The following is a 26,886-nucleotide window of genomic DNA, read 5'->3' as shown; positions in this document are numbered from 1 at the left end:
AGGAGCCAAGAGGCAGCACAGGGAACCCTGGGGGCTGGGCTGGGGTCGAGGCCAGGGCCAGATCCAGCTCCAGCTGTAGGATCAGGTCCAGGCCCTTGCCCAGGTCTGGGTCCATCCCACTCTTTCCTATCCCCATCCCATTCCTATCCCCACCCCATCCCATATCCCATCTCCCATCTCCCATCTCCCATCTCCCATCTCCCATCTCCTATATCCCATATCCCATATCCCATATCCCATATCCCATATCCCATATCCCATATCCCATATCCCATCCCATATCCCATATCTCATATCCCATATCCCATATCCCATATCCCATATCCCATATCCCATATCCCATATCCCATATCCCATATCCCATCCCATATCCCATATCCCATCCCATCCCATCCCATCCCCTCCCGGGCCCCGCCCACCGAGGGCGTGTCCAATAAAAGCCCCGCCCACCGAGGCGCAGCCCAATCACCGCCCATTTCCTGCCGCGCGGGAAAGCGCCTCTGGCGCATGCGCAGTGCGGCGGGGGCGGGGCCAGGCGCAGCTCCGGGCGTGCCCTTCCCTCAGCGCCCCGCGAGGCGCCGCGCCCTTCTCCAAGATGGCGGCGGGCGGCGCGCGGCGCAGCGCTGCGCGTGCGCGGGAGGCGCTGCCCCGGCTCCGATTGGCCGCGGGCGCCGGTGAGCGCTTCCGGTGGGAGGGCGGGGCGGGCCCGGGATGCGCCTGGCGTAGCCCCGGCACCGACACCGGCCCCGGACCCGCGCGGGCCGCGCCGCCCGCCGCTCCCGCCCGTCCTCCCGCGGCGCTGCCCGGCGCCCCGGGGCTCCCCGTCCCGCCGGCCGGGGGAGGCCCGGGGGCTGGGTGCCGGCAGCTCTCCGGTGCCCGTGGCTGCGCGGCCGGCGGGGGCTCGCCGGTGCATGGGCGGGGAGGCCCCGCCGGGCCACCGCCGGCCGTGAGATGAGCAGAGCGCGGCGCCCTGCCTAGAGCCGCCCCGGGGCCGCCGCGGCCATGGTGAGCTGGGGGAACGGGGCCCCGCGAGGGAACCGGAGGGACGGAAGGAACGGGGGGATTGTCCCGAGGGGCCCGGGACGCCGGGGCAGAGTGGCGGCTGCGCCCCCCGGGCCACCGCACCCACAGGATATAAAAGCCGGCAGGGCACAAATTCCTCCTGCGAGCCTTGGGAATGACGGGTTTTAAGGCGTTACAAGCAGTGCGGGTGGGGAAGGGGTGCCCAGAGAAGCTGTGGCTGCCCCGGGGTCCCTGCGGTATCCAAGGCCGGGTTGGACGGGGCTTGGAGCAGCCCGGGATGTGGGGGTGTCCCCGGACGTGGCCGAGGGTGGAAGGGGATGAGCTTCAAGGTCCCTTCCAACCCAAACCATTTCGTGATTAAGATTCTCCGGCGCCAGCTGTGGGCTTGCCCTCATGGCCTCCAATTCAGCCTTGGATAAGCTGTAGGAATGACCTGGATTCTTTTCTGTGGTATAGAATTGGCCTTCAGCTGCCTCCCCGCAGTGCCAGCGGGGCGCCAGGAGACACAGGGACAGATCCAGCCCGCTCTGATTTGCACAATCCTCTCTTCCCCTCGATAAGGAGCTGGAGGAGAGGTCTCTGACCCTTTTCGTGCCCGCGGGGCTGGGAGGTGGGAATTGCCTCCAGGGGATCAGCGTGCTGCTCACTGTCACATCCCAGGGCTGCTGTTCTTGTTTTCCCCTGGTTGAACGCACAGGGAGACCTTGTCTCCCAGTATTTATTGGGATGACAAAAGGAAGCCACCAACGTGCCCTTCACAGATGGGCAGGGAGTGGGGGAGATGCTTTCAGCAGCCCTGGATCTGCTCCTGGGGCTCTGCCCTGCCTCACCTAGAGAGTGCCTCTGAGCACAGGCTGCAGTTTCTGGCCGAGTTCTCACCCCTTTCTAGTATAACCTGCCTCAGGTGATGTAGGGATCACCCTTTTCTTCCAGAATTTGGGGTCCTGGTTGTGAATTTCTTCACCCGAGAGCTGAGATAATCACATCTCCTCAATGCTCCTGGTACTTGATTGGTGTTTTATTGAAACTTTGATCTCTGTAGCCCCTTTGCTGAGCTTCATTAGCCTCTCGGAGAGGCTTTGCTGCTCCATCTGGGATGTGCTGGGTTGGGCCATGGTCTCCTCAGTAAATACTGGCAGTATTTTATGGTAGTAGCCTGCGGGTGTGTGGCTGAGGGGGCTCAGGGGGACTCCTGACGTGTCTGCCACGTGCCCCAGCTCTCTGTGGGTTTAGCTTCAGGCACAGGGTGACATTTTTGAGGTGGATTCTTCTTAGTGAACACCCTGGGTTCAAAAAGGTGCATAAATGGTTTCAGGATTTGGTAGCCAGGGTGTGCACTTCCCACTGCAGGTGACAAAAGGACTCCTTAGCTTTCCCCTCGCTTCCCTGCGGACACACACATCTATCCTCCTGAATCACACCTTGTTTTCTTCTTTTTTTTTCCCTTGGACATCCACTATTTGGCTCAGCCACAAGTCCTGCCTGTGGAAGTTGAGAAGCAGTCCCTGGGCTGTGCTGCAGGATTTACTGTTGTAACTCATCATGTGACTCCTGTGCAAGATTTTCCTTCTGTTCCCATTTCCCTGGAGCCTGCAGATGGGCATGTTCTGCTGCTAGTGCACCCTCCTTCCCGGAAACAGTTGGGAAAGTGTGAAGATGAGCTGCTGGAAGGCACACAGGGAACAAATAAAGCATAATTAAACTCTGCTCCAGAATAACAGGCTGCTGGGAGCAGATTTTCCTTAGTGGGATTGAATGGGGTTGGTATGGAAGGGAATGAGCAGGGATGAATTAGAGCTTGATTAACTGGGCAGGAATTTTGGGAGGAAATTGGGAAGGCAGGAGGGAATGCAGTGATGCACAGTGAGCTCAGGCACTACAAGTGTTGTAGAACAAGTGCTTGTTTGCTGGGCTCAGTTGCCACTCCTGGCTCAGAAATCTTAATGTCACTCAGAATTTGGGTTCAGAGGAAGCTTTAGTCACGCTTTGCTTTCAGAGGTGTTTGCAGAGAGCTCTGTGTGGTGGTTCTTGGGGCTGCTCCTGCCTGCTGTGTGTGTAAATTGTGCTTGTGCAGTGTCCAGTTTGGGGCTTGCTGAGGGAAAGGTGGTCAGGATGCCGTGGTGTCTCTGTAGGGAAAACAGGATCTTGCAAAATCCAGGTGGGTTTCTGTGGAGTTCATCTCTAAACACACAGAGCAGATCCAACTTCAAGCTTTTCTTCCACAGATTATTATATTGTTTCCTGCTCACTTTTTAGGATCCTTTTAGAGGATTTTATGACCAGCTTCAAAGTCAATATTGTTCATGGAGCTATCCTTGAAGGGACTTATTTTCTGTCCAAATAAGCCATGCCTTTGTCTCATGCCTTTGTTCCTTCCACTGGTGAAGATGAGCCATCTGTGAAGCGCTGGGAGCTCAGCTGGGACCTCCTGAGCCAAGCACTCACCTGGGAATCGCATTTGCAACTCCCACGTGAGGCTGGAATTTCAGTGATTGCTTCCTAGGAAATGCATTCTTCAGTTATTTGGGATTTGTATCCTGCCAGCAACTAAAACTGCTCAGGAACAGGGACTTCCAGGAAATGCTGCTGTGTGAGGTTTGGGATGCAGAGGTGCTGGAGAACTGCAGCCAGGCTTTTCCCAGAACAAATCACACTTCCCTCAGGCTGGGCCTCCCCGGAGAGCAGACAATGGAAGTGGCAGCCCGGATCCAGGGAATCTCGTGTCCCTGTTCTGTGTGAGGCACCCAGAGCTGCTGAAATGGGAGCAGGCAGTGGGTGTCTGCAGCTTGGATGTGTCTGAGTTTGCCACAGCAGCATCCTGGCTTTTATTCCATGGCCTCTCTTACCACCTTCCCGTATTTGAGCAGTGAGCGCTGTCGTTTTCTCGTGCCTGGAGCTGCCTGGTGAGGGTTGAAGCCTTTCATTCCGGGAGGAGTGAAGTGTGTGTGGATTGCAGCACGTCCTGCCAGGTAACGCTGGTGAGCCCTGGGTTATCCTGGTGCTCGTGGTTGCCAAGGAGCTCCTGCTCAATTACCAGAATAGCTCCTGTTTATTCTGCTCAGCCTTGCTGAGCTGGTGGCCCTGAGGCTGGCTCAGGCTGTGGCTGTGAACCAGAGCTGCTCAGGGGAGCACTCCTGCTGTTTGCAGGCGACAGAGGACATTGTGACAGGAGGGAGCAGCAGCTCCTTGTTCCTGCAGAGCCCCTTGGCCTGGCTGTGCCATCACCCTGGGGACACTTGGGCACCACGTGGGCTCTGCTGCTGTCCCTGGCACAGGTGAGCTCAGGGGTGCTGTGGTGCCTGTCCTTGGCACAGGTGAGCTCAGGGATGCTGTGCTGAGCTCAGGGGTGCTGTGGTGCCTGTCCCTGGCACAGGTGAGCTCAGGGGCGCTGTGCTGAGCTCAGGGGTGCTGTGGTGCCTGTCCCTGGCACAGGTGAGCTCAGGGGTGCTGTGGTGCCTGTCCTTGGCACAGGTGAGCTCAGGGGTGCTGTGGTGCCTGTCCCTGGCACAGGTGAGCTCAGGGGTGCTGTGGTGCCTGTCCCTGGCACAGGTGAGCTCAGGAGTGCTGTGGTGCCTGTCCTTGGCACAGGTGAGCTCAGGAGTGCTGTGGTGCCTGTCCCTGGCACAGGTGAGCTCAGGGGTGCTGTGGTGCCTGTCCCTGGCACAGGTGAGCTCAGGGGTGCTGTGGTGCCTGTCCCTGGCACAGGTGAGCTCAGGGGTGCTGTGGTGCCTGTCCCTGGCACAGGTGAGCTCAGGGGTGCTGTGGTGCCTGTCCCTGGCACAGGTGAGCTCAGGGGTGCTGTGGTGCCTGCCCCTGACACAGGTGAGCTCAGGGATGCTGTGGTGCCTGTCCCTGGCACAGGTGAGCGCAGAGATGCTGTGCTGAGCTCAGGAGTTCTGTGCTGTGAGGAAATGAGGAGGATGCTGCTGCTGCGCAGGCAGGAAGTGACGAGGTGGGCTCAGCTTCACAGCAAGGTTCTGGGATGAAGAGGAAGCTGAGGGTGTTGTCCCTTCTCTCTGTTCCCCAGCAGTGCCAGCTGAGGTGCAGCATCAAAACTACACCCTGAGGTCCTGTCTGCTCTCAGTGCATCCCCTTCATGTGCAGTTAAAATAAAAGCAGACCCTGTGTAGAACCCTTCTGACTCAATCCGCTGCTGAGCAGAGAAACCAAAGAGTAGGAACTCGGAAGTTCCGACCTCAGCTCCAACATCTGGCTTCCTTTTTTGTCCAGCAAGTCATATTGTGACTTTGTGTGCACCCCAGTTATCTCCCCTCTATTAAATCATCAAACTGGGGATGCTGGTTAGTGCTGGTGAACTTTCCCATCTCTGCAGCAAGGCCTGGGTAGCTCTGGAGATGAACCAGGGATGGGCAGTGTAGCAGGAGAGCTGATCGCTGCTCGGATGCTTCCTCCACAAGCAGAGCTTTCTCTCAGAAGAAAACAGCTCATTTAGCAGAGTGGTTGCACATTATCCCTTTCAGGACCTATAATTCCAATACATCCATATTGCAAAGACCTGCATGGGTAAATGTAGGCTGCAGGAGGACTGGAAGCTATCAAGGCAAAATTGTTGAGCCTCCAGGTTCACTAAACCAGCTTGAAAAGCTCATTTCCACTGGCTGTCGCTGATGGATGGGTGGTGGTGGTTGTAATTATTTCAGCAGAAAAGCATTAAAATCCTGCAGGTAGCACAAAGCTCCTGCCATGCAGTGCTGTGCAGAGATCACTCCATGCATGGGTACCCAAAAACTCCAAGAACTTCAGGTTCAGTTGGGTGAATTCATTGCACATTGTTAGGTGGTGTCATTTAGGAGCAGAGTGGCTGCTGTTAATGTTGCATTTATACATTAGTAGATGCAAAGTAGAAGAAAATGTAGCTTTGAGGTGTATAGGCTGATACCTGTCTGGTAGAATGTGCCCTAAAATCCTTCCAAATCATTATCCTCCACCAGACAGCAGATATTTCCTATTAGGAACTATATTTGTATTTGGGTCACCGCTGCCTTGGCTTTCTCTGCATCCCAGGTGTCAACATGATAACCTTCTTTTTTGAGAGAAAGGAAAGAAGGTGTTTGCTGCTTTGTTTTATCAAAAGAAAATGGTCAGACTCCCGTTTATATAGAATAATTTCTGGAATCCCATTTCCAGCATTTATGAAGTGTGCAGCATCTCCCTTGTAGGCCTTGTTGTTCCAAGCAAAATGTAAAAATTAATATTTTGGTAGAGGAAAAGCAATTGGCTTTTTTCCTGATTCTGGTGGTCAAGGTTTTTCCTACTCATCCAGGCACCCCCTGGGGTTTATTTGTGGGTTCTCTGTCCTCTGGAATTTGGGGATGATGCAGCTTCTCCTGGGCCAAGAAGCACCTACAGCTTATGGTGAAGCAACTCTTTTCCAATCTTACCTTCCCTCCACACACATTTGATTCCTCTCTTTATCCATGTTTCTCTTTTCTGTTTACACTCCAGGATGCTTTCACTCCACCAGAACTGTTCCAGGCTCTTCTAGCAGCACCACAAATTCCTTTTTTTTTTCCCCTCTGATCTTGCCTGACCCTTCTCCTATGTGGATCATTCCCAGAATTCCATTTCTTTGCCTATTTCCAACCCTTTTGCATTTGTGCTCTAAGTTATCTTTTATTTGTTGCAGCATCTCCAAGCTTGTGGCTGGATCTCTGTGTGTATTTTTAGCATTTTGACTTAATATTTTATTAGGGCTTTAATTGCGGTGGAGTTCTTCCCAAGAGGGATTGTCCTGGTTCCTTTTTGTCCCCTCTTTGGAGAAAGGAGTGTGCTCATCTGTTTTGTGTACTGGCTTGTCAGGATGCCAAAGCCAGCATTGGATGCAGCTTTCCAGAGGGGAATGAAGGTTTTTTTTCCCTTTCGAGAGATGTTTTGCCTGAAAGATCTGTGTTGTGCTCAGCTGGTTCCCTGCTGCTTCATTGAGTAAGAACAGAGCAGGTTTCTTCTGCATTGCAATTCCACCTTTTCTTTGGGATGAAGAGCAGTTTCCTCTGTGGACGTTGGCTCAGTGGTGGTTTCCCTGGTGTTTAAATTGAGGGTCTGGAGAGGGTACAGCAAACCCAGCTACTTGGCATGGCTGCGTTTGTTGTTCCTCATCCCGTTCCCATATCCTTTGTTTATGGGGAATAAAACTGTATTTTCTACAGTTCCCTGCCTTTCTTTTTGTAAGTGTGCAGGAGGACAAAGTGGTCCGTGAGCTGTGGTCTCTGATGTGGAAGTGTGAGGTCAGTGCTCAGGAGGCAGTTCCTGCTCCCAGTCATGGCTGGGGGCTGCACCAGCCGTTCCTCTGATCCCAGCGACTGCTGCAGGGCGAAAAGGCAGCTTTGGCTTTCAAAAGCTGCTTTTCCCTGTTTTCTGCTGGTGCTTGATGGAGCTGGTTGGATCATGGTGACCCTTTGGGTCCCCCAGGACAAATATCCCCCAGCAGAGCCTCCTGTTGTGAGCAGAGAGGCTGGAACCTTCCCCAGGGCTTGGGCACCCCGGGTGTCCCAGAGCTGCAGGGGTGAGCAGCAAAGTGCAGTTGTGAAATGCCCCAAAGTGCAGAAGCGTTGCAGATGTCAACATCTTGTTTTTCTTTAATTGGACTGGATGTTCTCCCTGCGTGAGCTGTCCTTTGAAAACATTTTAATTAACAAAAATCTTAGTTATTCCCATGGTAGTTTTGTTTTACACTCTTAAATGCCCAACACAAGTTTCAGTGCTCTTGCCAGGAGTAAAATTTAAAGTATCACAATCTTTTTTTTTCTTTTCTTTCACAAGGAGTGAGGGTCTGAAAATTCCATATTTTTGTGTAGTATAATCACATCTCCTTGGAAATCGGGTCTGGCTGCTGTAAACTATTGGATAAGGTATAATCCTTCCCTCAAGTTTGCCCTAAACCCTGCATGTTGTGTAGCCAGGTGTTGGGATGGTTTTCCTCCATGGCAATGGGCTTAATCCCACAGAAGTGGATGTTGGAGAAAAATCAGCAGGATTTGCTTGCTGGAGCTGCCTGTGAGTAGAGTTGCCTCTTTAAGAAATACGCTGAATAATTGTTTTTTTCTTACATTCACTTTCTTTTTTTGCTTGCCCTGGTGCTTCCCATTTCCAGCTCTGCATATGTGCATAATTCCAGAGACTCCTTCACTTGGGGCTACAAACAACTGTGATTCAGAGCCTTTCCCTGGGTATTATTGGGACTTGTCTGGAGGCTGAGATAAATAAGGGTTTATTTGCAGCTCTGCTGACAGTGGAGGATTTGAGAAGTGTTTTTAAAAATCTCTTTGTGCATCTTGGACTCCTTAGAGCTGCTACACAACCACGCCAGGTTCTTCACTCCTGTCACTGGGGCATCTTATTTTCTTGTCTTCTCTCTGGTCAGAGGAGCTGCTACATTTGTACAAGTGGGGAGGAACAAGAGTTTGGCATTTTTAAGTGTCACATTTTCACCTGTAAGAGCACGAAGAGTGTTCTCTGTAGGAAGAGTCATTATAACCGCAGGAAGGATGTGGAGCTGCTGGAGCCCCTCTGGAGCCAGGCTGGGAGAGCTGGGGGTGCTCACCTGGAGAGGAGAAGGCTCCAGGAGAGCTGCAGAGGGGCTGGGGACAAGGGCTGGAGGGACAGCACACAGGGAATGGCTTCCAGTGCCAGAGGGCAGGGCTGGATGGGAGATTGGGCAGGAATTGTTCCCTGGCAGGGTGGGCAGGGCCTGGCACAGGGTGCCCAGAGCAGCTGTGGCTGCCCCTGGATCCCTGGCAGTGCCCAAGGCCAGGCTGGACACTGGGGCTTGGAGCAGGCTGGGATGGTGGAAGGTGTCCCTGCCCATAGCAGGGGTGGGGCTGGATGATTTTAAGGCCCTTCTGCCCGAAATCATTCCATGGTTCTGTGATAGGTGTGGGATTTTTACGAAACTTCAGCTAAGAAGGCCGTGCTGGGTGCAGTGCAAGTTCATTTGACACTGCTGCTCATCTCTTGATTTCTGGACCATTGGAGTAAGGTGATGAGGGTGTTTTTCTTAACACCTTTTACAAATACTTTTAATAAGGATTTTTTATTCCCTTCACAAATACTTTCCTCACCAGCGTACTCATCTCCAAAAGATTCCTTGGGTCCTTTTTCCCACCTGCCTGGTCAGAAGCTGGGCTGCTTCACCTAAACCTCTGTTGAAAGTGTTGTCTCAAAGTGAATGAAGCTGCATTTGGGGCAGCCCTGTGGTCCTGCCTGATTTGTTTACATAGAGAAGAGGGAAGTTTTGTTCCTTGTGCCCGTGGTGCTGGGGTTCCTGCATTGCCTTACAGGAGGATGGGATCTCCCTGCAAGCGGTCACAGGCTGGTTTGGGGCGTGGGGCATCCTGGGGAGCCCAGCAAAGGGAGAGTGTGAAGGGAAAGGAATGATGCAGCCTCAGAGGTGTGAGTTTCTAGACTTCACTGGGAGGAATTTAGGTTAATTCTGAGCTGAAACAACCAGAGTCACCTTGCAGTGTTTTAACTTCTGGAAGCAGCTCCTGCCCAGCGGGGCACCCTTGGCAGATGCTCAGCTGTGTCCATCTGAAGAGCAGATCTTGTGTGGTTGGTTTTGCTGATAACCCACAGAATGAAGTTATTGTCGTTGATGGCTTAAAGAGTGGTGGCCAGCAGCTGACAGCTGACTGAGCCAAGTGTCTGCTGAGGGCACTGATGGCTGTGGCTGGATTGTCAGGTTTAAGTTGCAAGTCTAAAAAGTGACTCCCGAGCCACCTCTGCCTGCTGTGCTTTGGTGATGTGCAGGGTTATTGATCCTCAGGAATCTGCTTTGGGTGCTTCTGCACTTCTCAGCTGGCTGTGTACTGTTATTTTAGCAACTGCTTGTTCGGGAAAATACTGAGTTGCTGAGCCCTTTCCAGCAGCTAAACCACAAGAAATCAATTAGGAAGTCAGCAGCACGTGACCAGCTGCCTTTCCTGGGCGTCAGGGACCCAGAAATTGCTCTTGGGCTCATCTTCAGCAAGCGTGGCTTGAAACAGCTCTCTGCCTAAACCACCCTTGGCTTATTCCAGCCTGCTGGGATTGTTTTATTCCTTTGCTGTGTTTCTAAGAGAGTTCCTAGGTGCTGAAGCCACGGGGAGCTGCTGGGTGGAGGACACGCTGCCTGCTGGGCTTGGTTATGTGGGTTAAGAGTTACTGGGTTAGAAAGAATCGTACTCCGACACTTGAGCCTGTTAATCAAAGTTCAACCTTCAAACCTGATGCCTGGTTAACTGAATCTGCCTGTCCAAGGGGCTTTAAGAAATCAGATCCCTTGGCTATTGAAAAAGGTGCTGATTACCCGTGGAGCAGGCAGTGTTCCAGGTAAGCTGATCTCCAGTGCAGAAATCAGGCTGGCACTGCTGGCTCTCCACGGCCTGTTCCACACAGCGCTGCTCAGCCTGGGGTCCTGCTGAGTCCTTAGGTGATATTTAAATTAAACACTGATTCCTGAAGTGCAGCCAGGTTCCTGAAGGGCAGGAGGGCTTTGAGCAGCTCTGGAGCTGGCCCTGAGCTTTGGGACCTCAGGGACACGGAGAGGAGCATGGTGCCTTTGCTCCTCTGCCAGTTGCCTTGAGGTACAGCAGCAATCTGTGACTTTTATCCCGCAACTAAAGCAAAAAATTTACTATAATGAGTTTAAAAGATCTCCATGTTTTTAGTGATGGGCCAAAGTAGTGGTTTCTGAAATGAGTGGGCCAGGAGAGGGATCAGCTCTGTCTTGCCACGGTCCCAGGAGCTGAGCTGTGCTGGGGGCAGAGAGCGGGGCCCAGTCTGCTTTCGGTTCTTGAAACCACAAAAACATCTCGGAGGTGCAACAAGGAAACTGAGAACGAAGGCTGAGCCCTGGTAGCATCAGCAGAGCGCTGCTGGGGAGCACGTATGCTGTGAGCTCCTCACGTCAGACCTCTGAGATGAGATCCTGGCAATGAGGGTCAGCCCCCAGATTCTACAATTATTGGTGGGAAGGATTAAACATAATGAGTATCGCTGCTTTTGAGCTTCCAGCTTTGCCTCCCTGTTGTGTCCTGCAACTTTTTTTAAAATGCTTCATAATTCTGCTTTTCTTGCTAAAAATAACAGTGCACTTCTTCCATGAATTTTACTGCCCTGAGTGACCCAGGGCTGTCCCGGGGGTTCTCCAGGTTTTAGTGAAGCAGGCTTGAAATGACCCACAAGCTTTCTGAGGGTGTGATTTCTAATTTACCTATTCATTACCGTGTTGTGTTAGGGCTGGGGCAGGGAGGGGCTCTGAGAGACACCCTGGTAATCCTTCAATGAGTGAATTACTACCTCAGTACACGGAGATGTTAGTATTGTTAATACTCACAACACATAATGTGCATCATTAAGTTAGGCTTGGCTATAAATAATGGAGCAAGAAGAAAATTCAGCAGCTGGAGTGTAGCTGTTTGTATTTTTAGGTGTGTGACTGTGCTGTTAATTAACTGCACGGCGCTGGAAGCAGAAGGCTCCGAGGTGGAAGAGGATGGGACATGGCAATTAGCAACGACAGGGTGATGATGAGTTATTTTATGCAGGTGCTGTGGATGAAATTTCTTGTTTCTTGTCTGTTCTTTTAACCCTGTGCACCGGCTTGTTTGTGGTATCATAGCAATTCCAGCTGGGGATTTTTCCATCAGCCAGGATCCTCGTTGTGTGCCCCCCTGCAGTCCCTCCTCTCCTGGAAGAGCTGCTCACAAGCTGGTAGACGTAGCTGGAGGTGATTTTAACAGAGCAATGTGATAAAATCTGAATCCTGATAACGGGGAGGAGGCTGAGCTGTGCTGGGCTGTGTGTCTTGCACTGGAAGTGGCAGGAGAGGGGGGTGGGATTGGGGTTGGGATTGGGATGGAGAGGCAGGCTCCAGAAAGCGAGGAAGCTGCCGAGGGATGTGCGTTTGCTGTCAGCGCTGGTGTGGGGGTTCGGTGGGCTGGGAGGTGTTAAACACAGCGGGAGCAGGGACTGCTCAGGGACTGCAGGCACGGATGGACGGGGTGGGCGTCGGAATTCAAACCGATGGGTGCAGGGGGTGGGAACAGCTCCCCGACAGAGCTCCCGGCTTTAAATAAAGAGCAGAGATGCAGAAGGGGGGTTTGATCTGCTCTGAGGGCTCCTGGGGTGCAGCAGAGCCAGGGCTTTTCCTCCCTGCCACTGGAGGAGGCGTTGGGAGCATGTGTGGTGTAAAATCCATCCTTGCACATCAGGAAGCTGCTCCAGCGCTGCCTGATGGATGAAGTCACCTCTGTAACGTTTGCAGCTGCAATTAACATCTTACTAAAAAAAGCTCTGGGGAGGGAATGCCTTAAATTTGTCTTAGAGTGATATCCATTTGCAAACGCATTAGGGCAAAACTGAACAGACCTAACCTTTCTCTTAGTTGTCATCAGCCCTAGTTGCCGTATTTAGAGCATCGTTTGTGTGATGGATGCTCTAATGGCAAACATTGCAAGGTTAACAGCTTGTGTTTTTATGGCAAAGCAGTGGAGAAAAGCTTTCCCCTCAACGAAAAATGCCTTCGGAGAGCGTAAAATGAAAAAAAGAGGAAGTGAACTCTAAATGAAAGCGCTTGTGGAGAAAATGGCTTTAGAAGGCACTTCCACGTCTTGCAGAATGAGCAGGTGCTTTTTTAAGGGCTATGATTGTGTTCGGTGATATGCAAACTAAAATTAGCATTGTATCTGCTCTTCAAGTGCGTGTGCAGTGTCTGAACTGCAAGCCAAGGACCACTGCTCTGTTTGCTGGAGCTGGGTGAGTAACTCGTTCTGCCCCAGTGCTTTAGTCATAGTCTGCATCTGAGCTTGTGATGGAGTCAGCAGCACGGTACAAAGATTTTGCTTCTCCAGAGCCTCACTGAGGTGCAGCTGCAATATTGAACAGCCTGAAATGCAGGAGGTTGGCAGCTTTTTTTTTTTTTTTCTTTTTCCCTTAATCAGCATAAATCAGTTAATGACTCATATGACTTAAAATGTAAATGGAGGATAGCCCTGAAATCAGCTGGTGGGGTGGTGCTTCTTGTGGTGCTTTGGTGGATGGAGAATGTTGTTGGATGTGCAGGATCTTGGTAGCAAATCTTGTCTTTTCTCTCAGGAAAAGGAGATGTTGGAGTTTATTTTCCTGGCTGGAGGAGGGCACAGAGGGTTGGAGTCCAGAGGTAACTGGAATGAGTAAGCAGCTCCACCCCTCCTCTGATAGTGGTGTGGAACACCTTTAGCAAACTAATGAGGGGAAAGGATGGGAAGGACAGGCTGCCAGTGGCTCTCTCCCACCCTGATCCACAGCGAGTGCTGCTCGGATCAGATGGGACATTCCAGGAGGAGCAGAGCTGGAGCACAGCTGCTGCTTGCTCGGTCTCTGTGGTGTGGGCCCAGCTCAGCACTTTGAAGCCCCTGTTCTGGGGACAGTCACCTGTGACACAGCTCCCAGAGATGCTATTTTGACCCCAATTCCAGATCTAACCATGGATGTGCTGCTGGAACACGGCAATCTGCGGCTGTGACTGTGTTAGATTTAGCCCTGCTTGCTTTCACCTCTCACTGCCTCGCTCCCCTAAGGGAGCTGTGACAAGGACGTCACCTTTGGCCAGAGGATCTGCTGAATTTGGCAGCCAGGATCCTCCCTGTGGGTCAGAACTGAGCCACGGTGTTGAGGCAGTGGAGCAGGAGTGGGTGGTGACGTGGCACATCTTATCTCCCCTGCTTTTTGTGAGCTGCAGAGTTTTCATGGGGAGAAGCTCGTGTTACCTGCTCTGCAAGCAGCGCTTGGAGACCTGAATGTATTTTCTTCTAATAGTTGGCAGAAGAGAGAAATGCTATTTTCTGGTGTTTGGTCCTGCCCTGGGAGGCACTAGGGGTGAGAGGGGTCAGGTTTGACTTCTGAAAGAGACTGGGAAGTATTTCTGTTTCAGTAGTTGCATATTTAGTAATGCCTCATGGAAGTGGGGCAAGCTGCCAGCCCTGCCATGGAAAACTGGGGTAAATTCTGTTACTGATGGTCCATGCTTTCCTTGAAAAGCTTGGAATTTGAAATCTGTGCACGACCCAGAATTTCAGACCAGAACCTGAACTCAGCACTGCTGGTTCTGCCTGTCCTTCTCCTCAATGTAAACAGGGAGCCCTAAAAGAAATCAAACTGCTTGTTAACGTGGGAATAACGCTAGGAAATATTCCAGGTACAGCCCAGGGTGCTCCAAGCAGCTGGACTTTTATTGGAGTCTCACTAATCAACTTCCCAGGTGCCTGGGTCCAGGTGCAGCTGCCTTCCCCTGCAGCTCTGCCCAGCATGTGAGCTCCTTATCTCAGTGGGCTCCTTATCAGAGCCTTGCTGGACAGCTGGGGGATGACCACGTGCCCCCAGGATGTGGGGAACTGGAGGAATATCCAAAGGCATCAGCAAATGCAGGCCCTTGGTGAGCCCAGCCTGGAGTTAGAAGGGGATCCTGAGCTGGGCTTTGGTTACCTCAGGCAATTTTTCCTTCTCGACCTTCCTTTGGCCAAACCTCCCGAAGAGCCACGAGAAGTCAAACAAGATGCGAGAACGATCCTGGGGTGCTCTCCAGCCTGGGCTTTTTGGCATGAAATCCTCATGTTGTGCTCTCTGGTTTCTTTTTTTTCCTGCTTTTGACATGTTGAACATCATGTTCCTGATGTTCTGCTTTGGAAGATTGACTGTGTTCCTGAGGAATAGGATCTTCCAAATCACAGTGCTGAAGTCAGTGGAGGACAAGGCAGTTACTCAAGATTTATAAGAACTCCATAATTTATTTCCAAAAGCAGGACATCAATCTTGAATCTTGGAAGAAATGTACTTATGTCAACTGTTCTTGCTGAAGAAGGATTGAATTAAGTATCCAGAGATGTCTGAGCCCTTCCACCCTGTGGAGAACCAAGAGTTTTCCATGGATTGAGGTGATGGTTGTATTGGATGGTAGAAGGTGGAGTGGGACAGCAGTGCTGCTCTTAGGGGAATTTGCATCAAATTGAGATTGGAAACTCATCTTTGGGGGTTTGGCATCAGAAGCTGCCGGTGAGACTCGCTCTGCGTGGAGCAGCAGAGAAGGAAGGTGCAGGGATTTAGGGAAATGCTGGATTTGTATGTGTGGATCTGCTTGGGAGGAGCTTGGGACAGCTTCGCTCCCACAAATGGCAGTGTGGCCGTATCCTGAGTAATTAAGGACTCCGCTTAGTCAGATATTTCTTTTTACAGTGAGTCTCTTATCCACAGCAGTGCTGTTATCTGGGAATGGTGACTGGCAGGAGGCTGATCCGTGGCTGGAGGGAAGTTTGCAGCCCCAGCTTAAATGGAGTAAAGCAGGAAACTTGAGCTGCAAACGTGGCTCTGCTTGGATTGTTGGTTGTTTTAAGCCAATTTCCCTCTACCAACCTCTCTCGCTAAAATAGTCCATAATTTCTAGAGCAGGGCTTTAAAAAGCAAAGAAAAAAGGAAAAAGCAGGGCGGGAAGAGGAAAGGTAGGATAGAATTCAGTATTCCTTTGTAAATGGAAATGTTTGGTGTCCTGCAGAGCATCCACTTCCAGCAGCTGGAGAGCAGAGCCCTTGCTGTGGAATTGTTGGTGTTGCTGGGGGTTAATGCAGTGAGAAGGGCCCTTGGGAAAACTGCTGTGCGTGGAAATGGGAATTAGCAGAAGCCCAGAGTGTTTCTGAGGGATGTCTCACATGCTCTTCTCTGCAGGAGAGCTGCCAGGCACAGCTTTTGTTTCTGGTTTGGGGTTTTTTGGGGTTTTTTTGAGGCAGAAATTTCAGTTTTCTTAGGTGTTTACTTTGTTCCTGTGCTTGAAGGTCTGGGCTTGAATAGTGATGCATTTATTATTGATAGCATGGGTTGAAAACATTGGAGGCACAGCTATGACATGGTCTGTGCTTGCCAGAATAAAATCATCCCAACTCCAGAGCGCTCCAAAACTACAGCTGCATGCTAATCTTGATAATTTCTTTAAGACTTAAAACTGTAATAATGATTTTCAAGAATAAAACCTAAATTTGTTGCGGGGGGAGGCGGGTGCTGTTCTTGAGTCCGATTGCTGAATACTGGTATATTGCTTTTTAGAGTGCTGGAAATTCCTTAATTTTTTGAGCTTCCTGAGCAGCGGGATGGCACCAAGGCAAAGACAGGAAGAGGTGTCAGGGGTCACAGGATCATGGGATGATTGAGGTTGGATCACTGAGTCCAGCCTGTGGCCCATCCCCACCTTGTCACCAGCCCAGAGCACTGAGTGCCACATCCTTGGACATCTCCAGGGATGGGGACTCTGCCACCCACCCAAGCAGCCCATTCCAATATCTGATCACCTTTTCTGGGAAGAAATTCCTCCTGATGTCCAAGAGAAATCATCTCAAAGTTTATGCTTCCCATGGTAGGATATGTATGATTTCCGAACATCTGAGAACATCTTTACTCCAACTTGCCGTCTTTGTGAGAATTAACCCTTAGAATTCCTGAATGCCACCAAAATAAAGGAGTTTTGTTGTGTTCTTGTCCTTATTAATGGAGCTGAGTAAATGGTCCTTCCTGTCCAAAGGTTTCACTTGCAGTGCACACATCCTGCTGCTCCTTCACACCCGTGAGCAGTTTGAGTTCTGTTACTTGCCCCGTTCTGTTCCTGCTCGTGTTGGATTTTGGTGCATCTGTGATGTTCTGATGCCACCCTCCTGTGTCAGAGTGGGAATGAGTTTAATCTCTTTCCTTCAATGTCATTCCCAGGCATCAGAAGAGGCCTCGCTGCGGGCTCTGGAGAGTCTGATGACGGAGTTTTTCCACAATTGCACAACAAATGAGCGCAAGCGTGAGATAGGTGAGTTCCTGCCCCTCCATGGGGCTGTTCCTGCCCCTCCATGGGGCTGTTCCTGCCCCCCAGGGGCTGTTCCTGGTGCTGGTCCTACCTGCAGCCCCGGGCACGGGGAACTGGTGGTGTTCAGCGCAGCTGTGCCTGCACTGAACTGGCATCTTCCCCTCCTGCTTAGGTGGGAACTGGAAGGAAAGGTTTCCATGGTTGGGGTTCTAGGGAATCTGGCAGCTCCTAGGGGTGATAAACCAGTGATGTTTCCTCTGTACATTGTTGGATTGTGTGTCCTGGGAAGCTTCTGCCTGGAGATGGAGCATGGACTTCAGCATTAGGAGTGCAAAGCAAGGCTGTCCCAGTTCTTGTGGAATGGCAAACAGGAATAACAGCAATTCCCTTTGGGTGGGGTTATTAAATATGTCCTGAAAGCAGCAGAGATCCTGCCAGGTGCTCTGGGGGAGCTGCTTGTGCTGGTGATGATTGTAAAGAGGCAGATTCCTTTTATTCCCAAACAGCCACAGGGATGCTCCAAGGGCTGGAACCCCTCTGGAGCCAGGCTGGGAGAGCTGGGGGTGCTCACCTGGAGAGGAGAAGGCTCCAGGGAGAGCTCAGAGCCCCTGCCAGGGCCTAAAGGGGCTCCAGGAGAGCTGCAGAGGGACTGGGGACAAGGGCTGGAGGGACAGGACACAGGGAATGGCTTCCACTGCCAGAGGGCAGGGCTGGATGGGAGATTGGGCAGGAATTGTTCCCTGGGAGGGTGGGCAGGCCCTGGCACAGGGTGCCCAGAGCAGCTGTGGCTGCCCCTGGATCCCTGGCAGTGCCCAAGGCCAGGTTGGAGTAACATGGGACAGGGTCCCTGCCCATGGCAGGGGCTGGGATGGGATAAACTTTAGGGTCCCTTCTGCCCCAAACCAATGTGGGATTGTTCTGTTTCTACCACCTCGTGCCAAAGTGTCATCAGCATGAAAGGCTTGTCTCAGAAATCCTGGAAGATAAACAACACAAGGTTTTTGTTGTGGTTTTTCCGACGGTGATCTCCTGCTGTAGAAAAGGTGTCCCTCATTTTCCTGCTTAAATTGCAGGAAATGAAACAATTAATTGAGCCTTAAATTTGCTTAGCCTGTAAAGCAGCCCTTGTTGTTGTTGCTTTTCTCTTTGTCACACTGTCACCTCGTGAAAGATAACCAAATCCTTCCCTGAGCATTCCGGGAGGTTTCTGACACCCCGAGCTTCCACCAAGTCAGGAGCTCTTGGGGCTGCATTAAAAGAAGCTTGGTTTGGAACACTGTGATCTGAAGTGCTCCTGCTCTCTCACAATGACCTGAATTCCCAGCATTTGGCTTTTACAGATAAAATAACAGTGCTCATAATACAATTGCTGTGTGATTTGTTTTAATATTCACCTCGTATCTGCTGCAGTATTTATGTCAAAACTGATTCTAAGATGACACATCTGTTTTGTTTTCATTAAAGCCTGTTGTTACTTTGCTTTAAACACTGTAGAATGTGATTTTATCATATTTTTTGCCCTCCTCCAGGTTGAGTCATTCCCTGAACACAGGGTCTCTTCCCTGCTCGCTTGCTGTGCTATCACTATACATTGTTATGGCTTTGTTTACAGCTGAAGAATTTTAATGGAATATTTTGCATCAAAGTCAAACTAAAACCGAAGTACGTTTTAAAATAATATTTTACTTGTATGTTTTTTTGCAGAGGAACTTTTAAATAACTTTGCCCAGCAGATAGGAGCCTGGAGATTCTGCCTGTACTTCCTGTCCAGCACAAGGAATGATTATGTGATGATGTACAGCCTGACAGTGTTTGAGGTGAGGGCTGAGCTCCTGCCTGCCCAGTGCATTCTCTGCCTGGTGCAGTTTTATCTGGCAATCGATTTTTTTGGGGGGAAATGTTTGTCTGAAATGGCATCCCTGGTAAGTAGAGTGATAAAGGATGCTTTTATTGCTCTCTGCCAGAGAGGTTGCTTAATGGCAGGCCCAGAGTGGGAGAATATGAATCTTTGTACACAAATTGAAGAATTCATTTCCTGGCATCTCCAAGCACAAATTACCATCAGTTTCAGAGGCTGCTTGAATTTCTGCACGATGCTTTTAAGGGTGCTCTTGCTTTAATGCTGTTTTTATGATCAGAAATACAGGGGTGATTACCTGCTCCTGGCTCCTGCAGGCTTTGAGTGCTGAGAGGAAAGGCAAACTTGCTTTTATTTTTCTGACATTTTGTAGTTGTGGTTGGTGCTCTTGAACGACATCCTGCAAACTTGTGCTGGTTGGAGCGGTGAGGTCTCTCTTTGACAGCCACATCCCACTCTTCACCTACTTACAAAAGGACAAAATTTGGGTTAAAAGCCTTGATATTGATCTCTGTGTCTGCTGGAATAAGCAGAAGTATTCTGTGAACAGCTCTGTTGTGTCACTGATTTGTCAGTGACCGGTGCAGTGTCTGTCCCTGAGGATGTCCTGGGGTCTGGTCGCTGTCACACCTCAGTCTGGGCCATTTGTGTTGTGTTCTTGGCTGGGTGGGCACTCTGAGCTGTGCCCCCAGATCAGGGGGGGTTCACAGCCTTTGCACTGGGCTTTTTACATAAATCACACATTTAGATAAAAATTCTGCTCCTAAAGTTGTGTTGTTTATACAAATTTTCCACATTGTTGTTGATTTCTTCTCTTAAATACTCATTTTACTTATTAGGGATTGCAGAGGGAGTCTGGACCCCATCTGCAAATTGAGTGTGATTTACCTTCCCCTCAAAGAGGGGGGATCATGGCTGGTGACATGGGAATTATTCCTGCTCAGGGGATGGTGTCCCACCGATTTTCCTGAGGAGCAAAACAAGTGCAGGGCCAGGAGGTGAATTCAGTGATCCTCGGCATCATCCCTTGTGCATCCTACCAGCTCAGGATATTTTATGGAGTTTGGTTACTGAGCCTCTGCTTCTTCCCTGGAGGGGGAAAAGGTTTCATTGAAAACCCTAATTGTGCCCAGAATAAAGAAATCAGCGTGCAAGTGCAGAGGGAGGGACGGCTGAGGATCTCTCCGTGGTGGAGCTTGAATTCCCAAAATTAACTGGTGCAGTGCTGGACGTTACCTGGTCCTCAGAGCCGTGGTCTGTCCCAGTCTGCAGCTTCCCCAGCTGCCCTTGGGTACTGGATCAATCAAAGGGCTGGGAACACAGGGATCATTCCCAAAACTGCCCCAGGACATGGATTTCCCAGACTGCTTAGGAAGTCAGCACGGGGTTAGGAATAAAACTCCTCCTGACCCCCTTCCAGGTGAATTGTTTTCACCTCCTGCTTTTTGGGAAAGAAAATATCTTCCCAAAAGCATTTCTAGGGAGAAAGCTGCTGCTGGCAGGTGGGAGGAGTAGGACAGAACACAGTGGGCATGAAAGGATGGATGTTAAAGCTAAAACATCTTCCAGTTTATTGGGATTCTGAACTTGCAGCAAGGAACCCTCAGCTGCTTGAGCCATTGTTTTCAAGCAGTACTTGTGGATTTTCTCTGCTAGAAAACACCAAAACCAACTTCTCAGAGGAATTTCTGTATCAGTATCCCTGTGTAGCTCTCCACTGGGAGCTGGTGTCTCTGTGCAGTAAATCCTGCTGTGGATTGCACCTCCTTTGACCATTCATCATCTTGCAGTTTGGGATGTTTGAGGTTTCTTCCAGCCCAGGCTGTGTCTGTGATCTGCAGCGTTCTCTTTCTCCAGGCTGAACCCTGCAGATGGGCACAGACATTGCCTCAGCCTCCTCTGGGTTATCTCAGGAGATTCAGATCCTAATGCTTCACAGCCCTAAATGGGATCAGGGCAGGGAAGCAATTTGCAGCTCTGCTTTCCTTTGGATTTTGTCTGGCTTTAAGTGGACTGAAAGCTTTCTGTGCGAGTGGTGCCTTGTCAGTGCCAGGCACTGTCTGCTCCAGTGACCTTCCCTCATCTTCAGGAGCCCTGGGTGGTGTCAGAGGTGTGGAAAACCAGACCTCCTTCCCTGTTTTCCTGCTTCCTGCACCAGGGCTGTGCTTCCCCTTTAGAGGGAAACCCTCAGTGCCCAGGGTTAAAGGTGGAGGAAATGGTTCTGTGCCTGCCACTATAGTTCTGCTTAACCCAAAACCAGTTAAACCAGTGACTTCAGCTCCCTTGTGGCACTGCCAGTCCTGGGCCATGAGATGCAGGAGCTCTGCCAGATGCTCTGCCCTGCTTTGTTGTTCAGCCTGGAGAAGAGAAGGCCCTGAGGAAACCTCAGAGCCCCTGCCAGGGCCTAAAGGGGCTCCAGGAGCTGGAGAGGGGCTGGGGACAAAGGATGGAGGGACAGGACACAGGGAATGGCTCCCACTGCCAGAGGGCAGGGCTGGATGGGAGATTGGGCAGGAATTGTTCCCTGGGAGGGTGGGCAGGGCCTGGCACAGGGTGCCCAGAGCAGCTGTGGCTGCCCCTGGATCCCTGGCAGTGCCCAAGGCCAGGTTGGACATTGGGGCTTGGAGCAGGCTGGGATGGTGGAAGGTGTCCCTGCAGATGGCAGGGGGTTGGAACTGGATGATTTTTAAGGTCCCTTCCAACCCAAACCAGTGTGAGATTCCCAGTTCTCTCAGTGTTTCACCTCAGCCAAGCGTGTCCAAGATGAGCTCATTTGGGATGCCCATTGCTTTTCCAGAACCTGATCAATAAGATGTGGCTGGGGGTCCCATCCCAGGACAAGATGGAGATCAGGAGCTGCCTGCCCAAGCTGCTGCTGGCTCACCACAAAACTCTGCCTTACTTCATCAGGAACAAGCTCTGCAAAGTCATCGTGGACATCGGCCGCCAGGACTGGCCCATGTTCTACCACGACTTCTTCACCAACATCCTGCAGGTAAGAAGTCAGTCCATGAATGAAGCCAGGTTTTCCCTTAGAAACATCATTTTGTTTCCATCAGTAGGGATTTCTTTTGATGAAGATTAAATAGTAAACGTTGCTTTGTAAATTCCTTTTTAATTTTGTCGTAGCCCTCGACTTTTTCCACGTTACGTTTCTCTCCGTTGTTAAAAGTGTTTTGAGGAAGGAACAGTACTGTGCCACAAGTATTCACTTTGAATTTTAAATATTATGGGCTAGTTCTTGAAAATACGAGGAGTATGGGTTGTTCTTTAAACAACAACAAAGAAATCAGTAAAATGGTGGATATGTCACTGATTCTCAAAAGGGCAGTTTCTCAATGGGGCTGTTGCAGATTTTTCACCCAACAGCCAAAGACATCCCAAGGTCTCTGGTACCTCACCAGTAAGATCACTGGTGGGATGTTGTTGGGTCTTTAGGGTGGCTCCTGCAGGAAGGCTCAGCTGTGAATTGAGGATCCTGACTGAATCCATGTTATTAGCTGGAATGTTGGTTGCAACTCAGCATCCTTACAAGGAATCCTGAGCCAGGCTGCTGCTGGAGCATCACCAGGCTGGTGCAAACCACTTTTTGTTGGAGAATTTTGTCTCCAGTTCCCTTAAAATTGTTCCTAATTGGCTTAAAGAGGCTGAGTGTAAACTGAAGTGCTGCACAGGCTTTTTCTGCTGACATAATTACATGATTTGAATGCAGCAAAGCCCACGGCCAAGCCACAAGGCAGTTATTTAAATCCAAGTCCTTGAGTGGCAGGAGTTTATTTTGTTAAGGCAAATGGATCTAGTATTAATTGCAAAATATAAAAAAAATCCTATCTTGGCTGCAGAGCTCATCACTGGCTGGAGTAATCACTTTTCTGATTGTTCTGGAGTGGGACATGCTGCAGTTTTTTGCCTCAGTTGTCAATTTGACAAGAAATACTTGGAGATAACTGTCTGCATGTGGAGCTCTGCCTCTCATTTCACCTGGATCTGGGCTGAAAGGCAGCCTGAGCCTGGCCTTTCTAGCACTCTGGGGTTATCTTCAGGGATTGCAGAGCTCACTTGAGGAATCTATTTTCCCTTAAGCCTCTCCTTGTGAGCTCAGCAGTGGAGGGAAACGTTTCCATAAATTAATTTAGGTGGCAGACATATTCCTAAAATGTTCAGAGAAAGTGGAAGAAAAGCAGTAATGCTGAATTCCAGGGCCTCGACAGAAGGAAGAGTAGCACAGGAGCAGGATGTTAGAATTGCTGTTAGAATTGCAGATGAGCCTTGTCTCAGGACTTTTTTCTGAGATCATTTGCAGCATGTTCTTTGTTCTTCAGCATTAAATTGTATCCCAGTACTCTGAGTAGTCTCTAAACCTTTTACTGAACCACTGGAGGGGTGGAGAAGAAAGGTAAATTGGGATATTATATTGTCATTATGCAAAGCCAGTAATTCTACATAAAGTACAGCTTCCTTAGAGGTTTAAAATTTGTTTAGCCTGACTGAGGTACCAGTGCCTGGTATTGCTAAAAGTCCCTGGGTTTGTCACAAAATACCCTGAGAGGTGATTTTCAGTCCCTTCACAATTTACCAACGAGTTGGGTGTTTCACTGAGCTCTTTGCCATCTCCTCCTGTGTCTGGGACTTCCTTTTCAAAAGCCCCTTGAGGAGCTTTAAGATGGGCTATTTTCTCCCCAAATATTTCACCAAACTCTGTGTTTTTAGCAGTGCTAACTCAGCCTGGCTCTCCTTTGGAGGGTCAGGGGATCCGGAGCAAAGTCAACCTGTATTACAGAATTATGGCTTCAAGGGTTACTTGTAGCAGCTGGGGTTGACTTTGGACTTTCTTCTCCCAGAGGGAGCAGTGCATAAATCACTTTGGATGTGTCTGGGCAGCAGTGAAGAGCAGTGCTGTCCTCCATGTGGAAACAGAACTTTGTCCCACTTGAAGAAGTCGTCTTTAATGTCCCAGTGGCTGATGAGGGCACAAGTCAGCTTTTTGTGCAGTCCTGTTCCAGCATGGGGCAGGAGTTACTCTTTTTGAGGGAAATGCATTTTCCAGTTTGGGACCCAGTACAGGGGCAAGGGGAGGTCAGATCCCTCAGCTGTGGTCTGGTGGCATCTGCTCCTGGCTGCAGCCTTTGGGCTGTGTGGGAAGGGTGGGATTTTTGGGGGAGCTGCTGGTGCTCAGGTGGTCCTGGGCAGGGCTGAGGGCAGAGGATGCAGCAGACAGAAGGGACAGGCTGTTCCTGTGACCGTGCTGGGGCGCAGAATGTGTGCAGTGACATTATGAAAGCTCTCTTGAAACCGCAAGGATTCCCATGGGGCTGGAGCTGTCGCGACATCAGAGAACCCCCGTCTGGGGGAAACGGGATTTCTCTGCGGGAGCTGGAGCGCGCTCAGTGGTGAGGCTGTCGTGACCCGTGAGCAGTGTCTCTGGTCCCTGCCTGTCAGTGAATGTTGTCATCACGCTGCTCTCCTGTCCCCAGCTGATCCAGTCTCCCGTGACCACTCCGCTGGGGCTGATCATGCTGAAAACCACCTCGGAGGAGCTGGCGTGTCCCCGCGAGGACCTGAGCGTGGCGCGCAAGGAGGAGCTGCGCAAGCTGCTCCTGGACCAGGTGCAGACGGTGCTGGGGCTGCTCACAGGTACGAGTGCCGCGGTGCCGCCCTCGTGCCACGGGCTGCGGCGTCCCCTGAGCACCCAGGGGTGCCGCCGGGCTGGCGCTCCCACGGCTCGGGGAGGCGAAGCGGGGACGATGTGGCGGCTGCCGCTGCGCTCGGAACGCTCGGCTCCGCTCCGCAGCGTTTGGGTCAGCTTAATGTGAAGCGACTCGTGTAGCAGAGCAGCTGCTGAGCTCCCTCCGTGAGAGGGATGGAGGTGGTCTTCTCTTAGTGAGCCCAAAGCCTTTATGGAGTGCTTCTGTCCCTCCCAATGCACTCGAGGCGTGTTCTGCCAAAGCGCTCCTGCAGTCTGTGCTGTGTTTGTTGCATCAGTGTGTCTTTGAGAAAGCACTTCTGAAAGGTCTCTCTTTGGCCAGGTATTTTGGAGAGCATCTGGGATAAGCACAGTGCTACTGCTGCCACTCCACCACCGTCCCCGACCTCAGGAGAAAGTGGTAAGGAAAAGCTGCAAGATGAGATTTCCATGTACTTAAACCTGCAGTATCAGGCACAGATTCCTTCCTTTGCTGTCTAACCTCTCCTAAAAACCCCTTCCCAGAGCTTTTCACAGGCCAACAAATTCCTGATTGGAAAGAAAAACCCTACATAAAGAACCGAATCCCACTGTAAGGGATGCCCCACTGCAAATGTCTTTAAAATGTGCCCACAGAACTGCTTGTTGTCCCCAAATGGCAGAATCCTCCCTGAAGTTTCAGTGCAAAATGCTCTAATGACAGTGAGTTAAAAATCATGGAATTGTTAAGGTTGGAAAAGCCCTCTAAAGTCATCAGGTCCAGCTGTTATTCCAGCGCTGCCAAGGCCACCACCAAGCCCTATCCCCAGCTGCCACATATGCAAGGCTTTTATATCCCTTCAGGATGGTGACCCCACCACTGCTCTGGGCAGCTGTGCCAGGGCCTGACGACCCTTCCCATGAAGAAATTTTCCCAATATCCCACCTAAACCTCCCCTGGCACAGCTTGAGGCCGTTTCCCCTTGTCCTGTCCCTGTTCCCTGGGAGCAGAGCCCGACCCCCCCGGCTGTCCCCTCCTGTCAGGGAGCTGTGCAGAGCCACAGGGGCCCCCTGAGCCTCCTTTTCTCCAGGCTGAGCCCCTTTCCCAGCTCCCTCAGCCTCTCCTGGTGCTCCAGCCCCTTCCCAGCTCTGTTCCCTTCCCTGGACATGCTCCAGCCCCCCAGTGTTGTGAGGGCCCAGAACTGGGCACAGGACTGGCAGTGCCTCAGCAGTGACAGCACAGGGGACAGTCCCTGCCCTGGGCCTGCTGCCACCCCAGTGCCACTGCCCTCTTGCCCACCTGGGCACACTTTTCCACTGAGCAGCTTCCCAGCCCCTCTTCCCCAAGCCTGTGGCCTTGCATGGGGTTGGCATTGTCTCCTGAGTTCCAGCTGTTGGCACATCAATGCCGGTGGAGCAAAACTGAATCCTGCCTGGGAAAAGGAAAATAAAGGTAACCATGTCTCTGTGGAATGGCACAGGGTGCCCAAGGAAGCTGTGGCTGCTCCATTCCTGGCAGTGTCCAGGTTGGACAGGGCTTGGAGCAGCCTGGGACAGTGGGAGGTGTCCCTGCCCACAGAGGGGTGGCACTGGATGGGCTCTAAGGTCCCTTCCCACCCAATCTGTTCTGTGATTGTGAAAGTTTGTTTCTTATCTGTTCCTGTTAGACTTTTATGTGAGTGCTTATCTGATGTTAACCCATTTACATCTCTGTTTCTCAGTTACCTCTGAAATGGAGAACACGTTTTTGTGTCCTTGTCTTTGGCACACATTTCCTTGTCCCTGGGACCTTGAACAGTTCCCTGGAGCTGCAGATCACTTCCTTGTGGCCAGATTGCACCAGGCAGCTCCAGACTGCTGCCTCTGATAAGCTGTTGGCAGTGTTTTGCTTGTTTTCCTTTCACATTGAAGTCTGAGCAGCATTTCGAGTGCTCCTTTCCTGTCGGAGAGCTTAAGATGCTTCTATATTTCTATACAAACCACAAGCTTTAAAGGGAGGGAGATATTCCTTTGGGTTGGCAGGGGGAGAGTGGATTTTGCTGTAGCTGGGAAGAGTTTGGACAGGAAATATTTACAGGAAAGATCAAAGCTTCTGGTGTCAATTGTCAAGAATGGTGCTCGGGGAGGGCACTGGTAGAACAAATTCTGGGCTGGCTGTCGTGGAGGTCTGCTGGAGATGTCCCTCAGTCCCCTGGGGCTTGTGCTGAGGCAGCTTTCATCCACCTGTGTGCTCACCTCGTGACTTGGGATCGTATTTCCCAAACTGGAAGTTGGCTGCACTTCTGTGCTGGGCTTTTCCTTTCTCCCCTCTCAGGGAAAATAAACAAACTTTCCACACAGTGTTTTTTCAAGATAATTGCTAAGAACCAGCACCACACTGGCAGTGCCTTTTTGCCTGTGCAAACTTGTTGGTGTGAAACTCTCTGGGTTTTATTTTTCTGTGCTGTGTCTTTGCTGTCTCCAGGTTAAAACTGGTTGTGCTTCCACTTCCTGAAGTCACAGAATCACTGAGGTTGGGAAAAACTCTTAAAA

General features: G+C 51.0%; 1 protein-coding gene across 1 annotated transcript in view; it reads left to right on the top strand.

Moving 5' to 3' along the window:
* The first annotated feature begins 913 nt into the window (after positions 1-913).
* XPO6 (exportin 6) overlaps positions 914-26,886 on the top strand; it is a 57,646-nt gene continuing 31,673 nt past the window's right edge. The window contains exons 1-6 of the mRNA XM_040078959.1: positions 914-1,005; positions 16,747-16,837; positions 18,539-18,651; positions 21,490-21,687; positions 24,167-24,326; positions 24,719-24,796. Of these exons, the coding sequence (XP_039934893.1) occupies positions 1,003-1,005; positions 16,747-16,837; positions 18,539-18,651; positions 21,490-21,687; positions 24,167-24,326; positions 24,719-24,796 (643 nt within the window). The 5' untranslated portion in view covers positions 914-1,002. The remainder of the gene's footprint in view (positions 1,006-16,746; positions 16,838-18,538; positions 18,652-21,489; positions 21,688-24,166; positions 24,327-24,718; positions 24,797-26,886) is intronic.

This window comes from Hirundo rustica, chromosome 15 (assembly GCF_015227805.2).
Source record: "Hirundo rustica isolate bHirRus1 chromosome 15, bHirRus1.pri.v3, whole genome shotgun sequence".
Lineage (NCBI taxonomy): Eukaryota > Metazoa > Chordata > Aves > Passeriformes > Hirundinidae > Hirundo > Hirundo rustica.
Note: the sequence above shows the minus strand (reverse complement) of the source record. Positions and strands in the feature narration are given on the sequence as shown.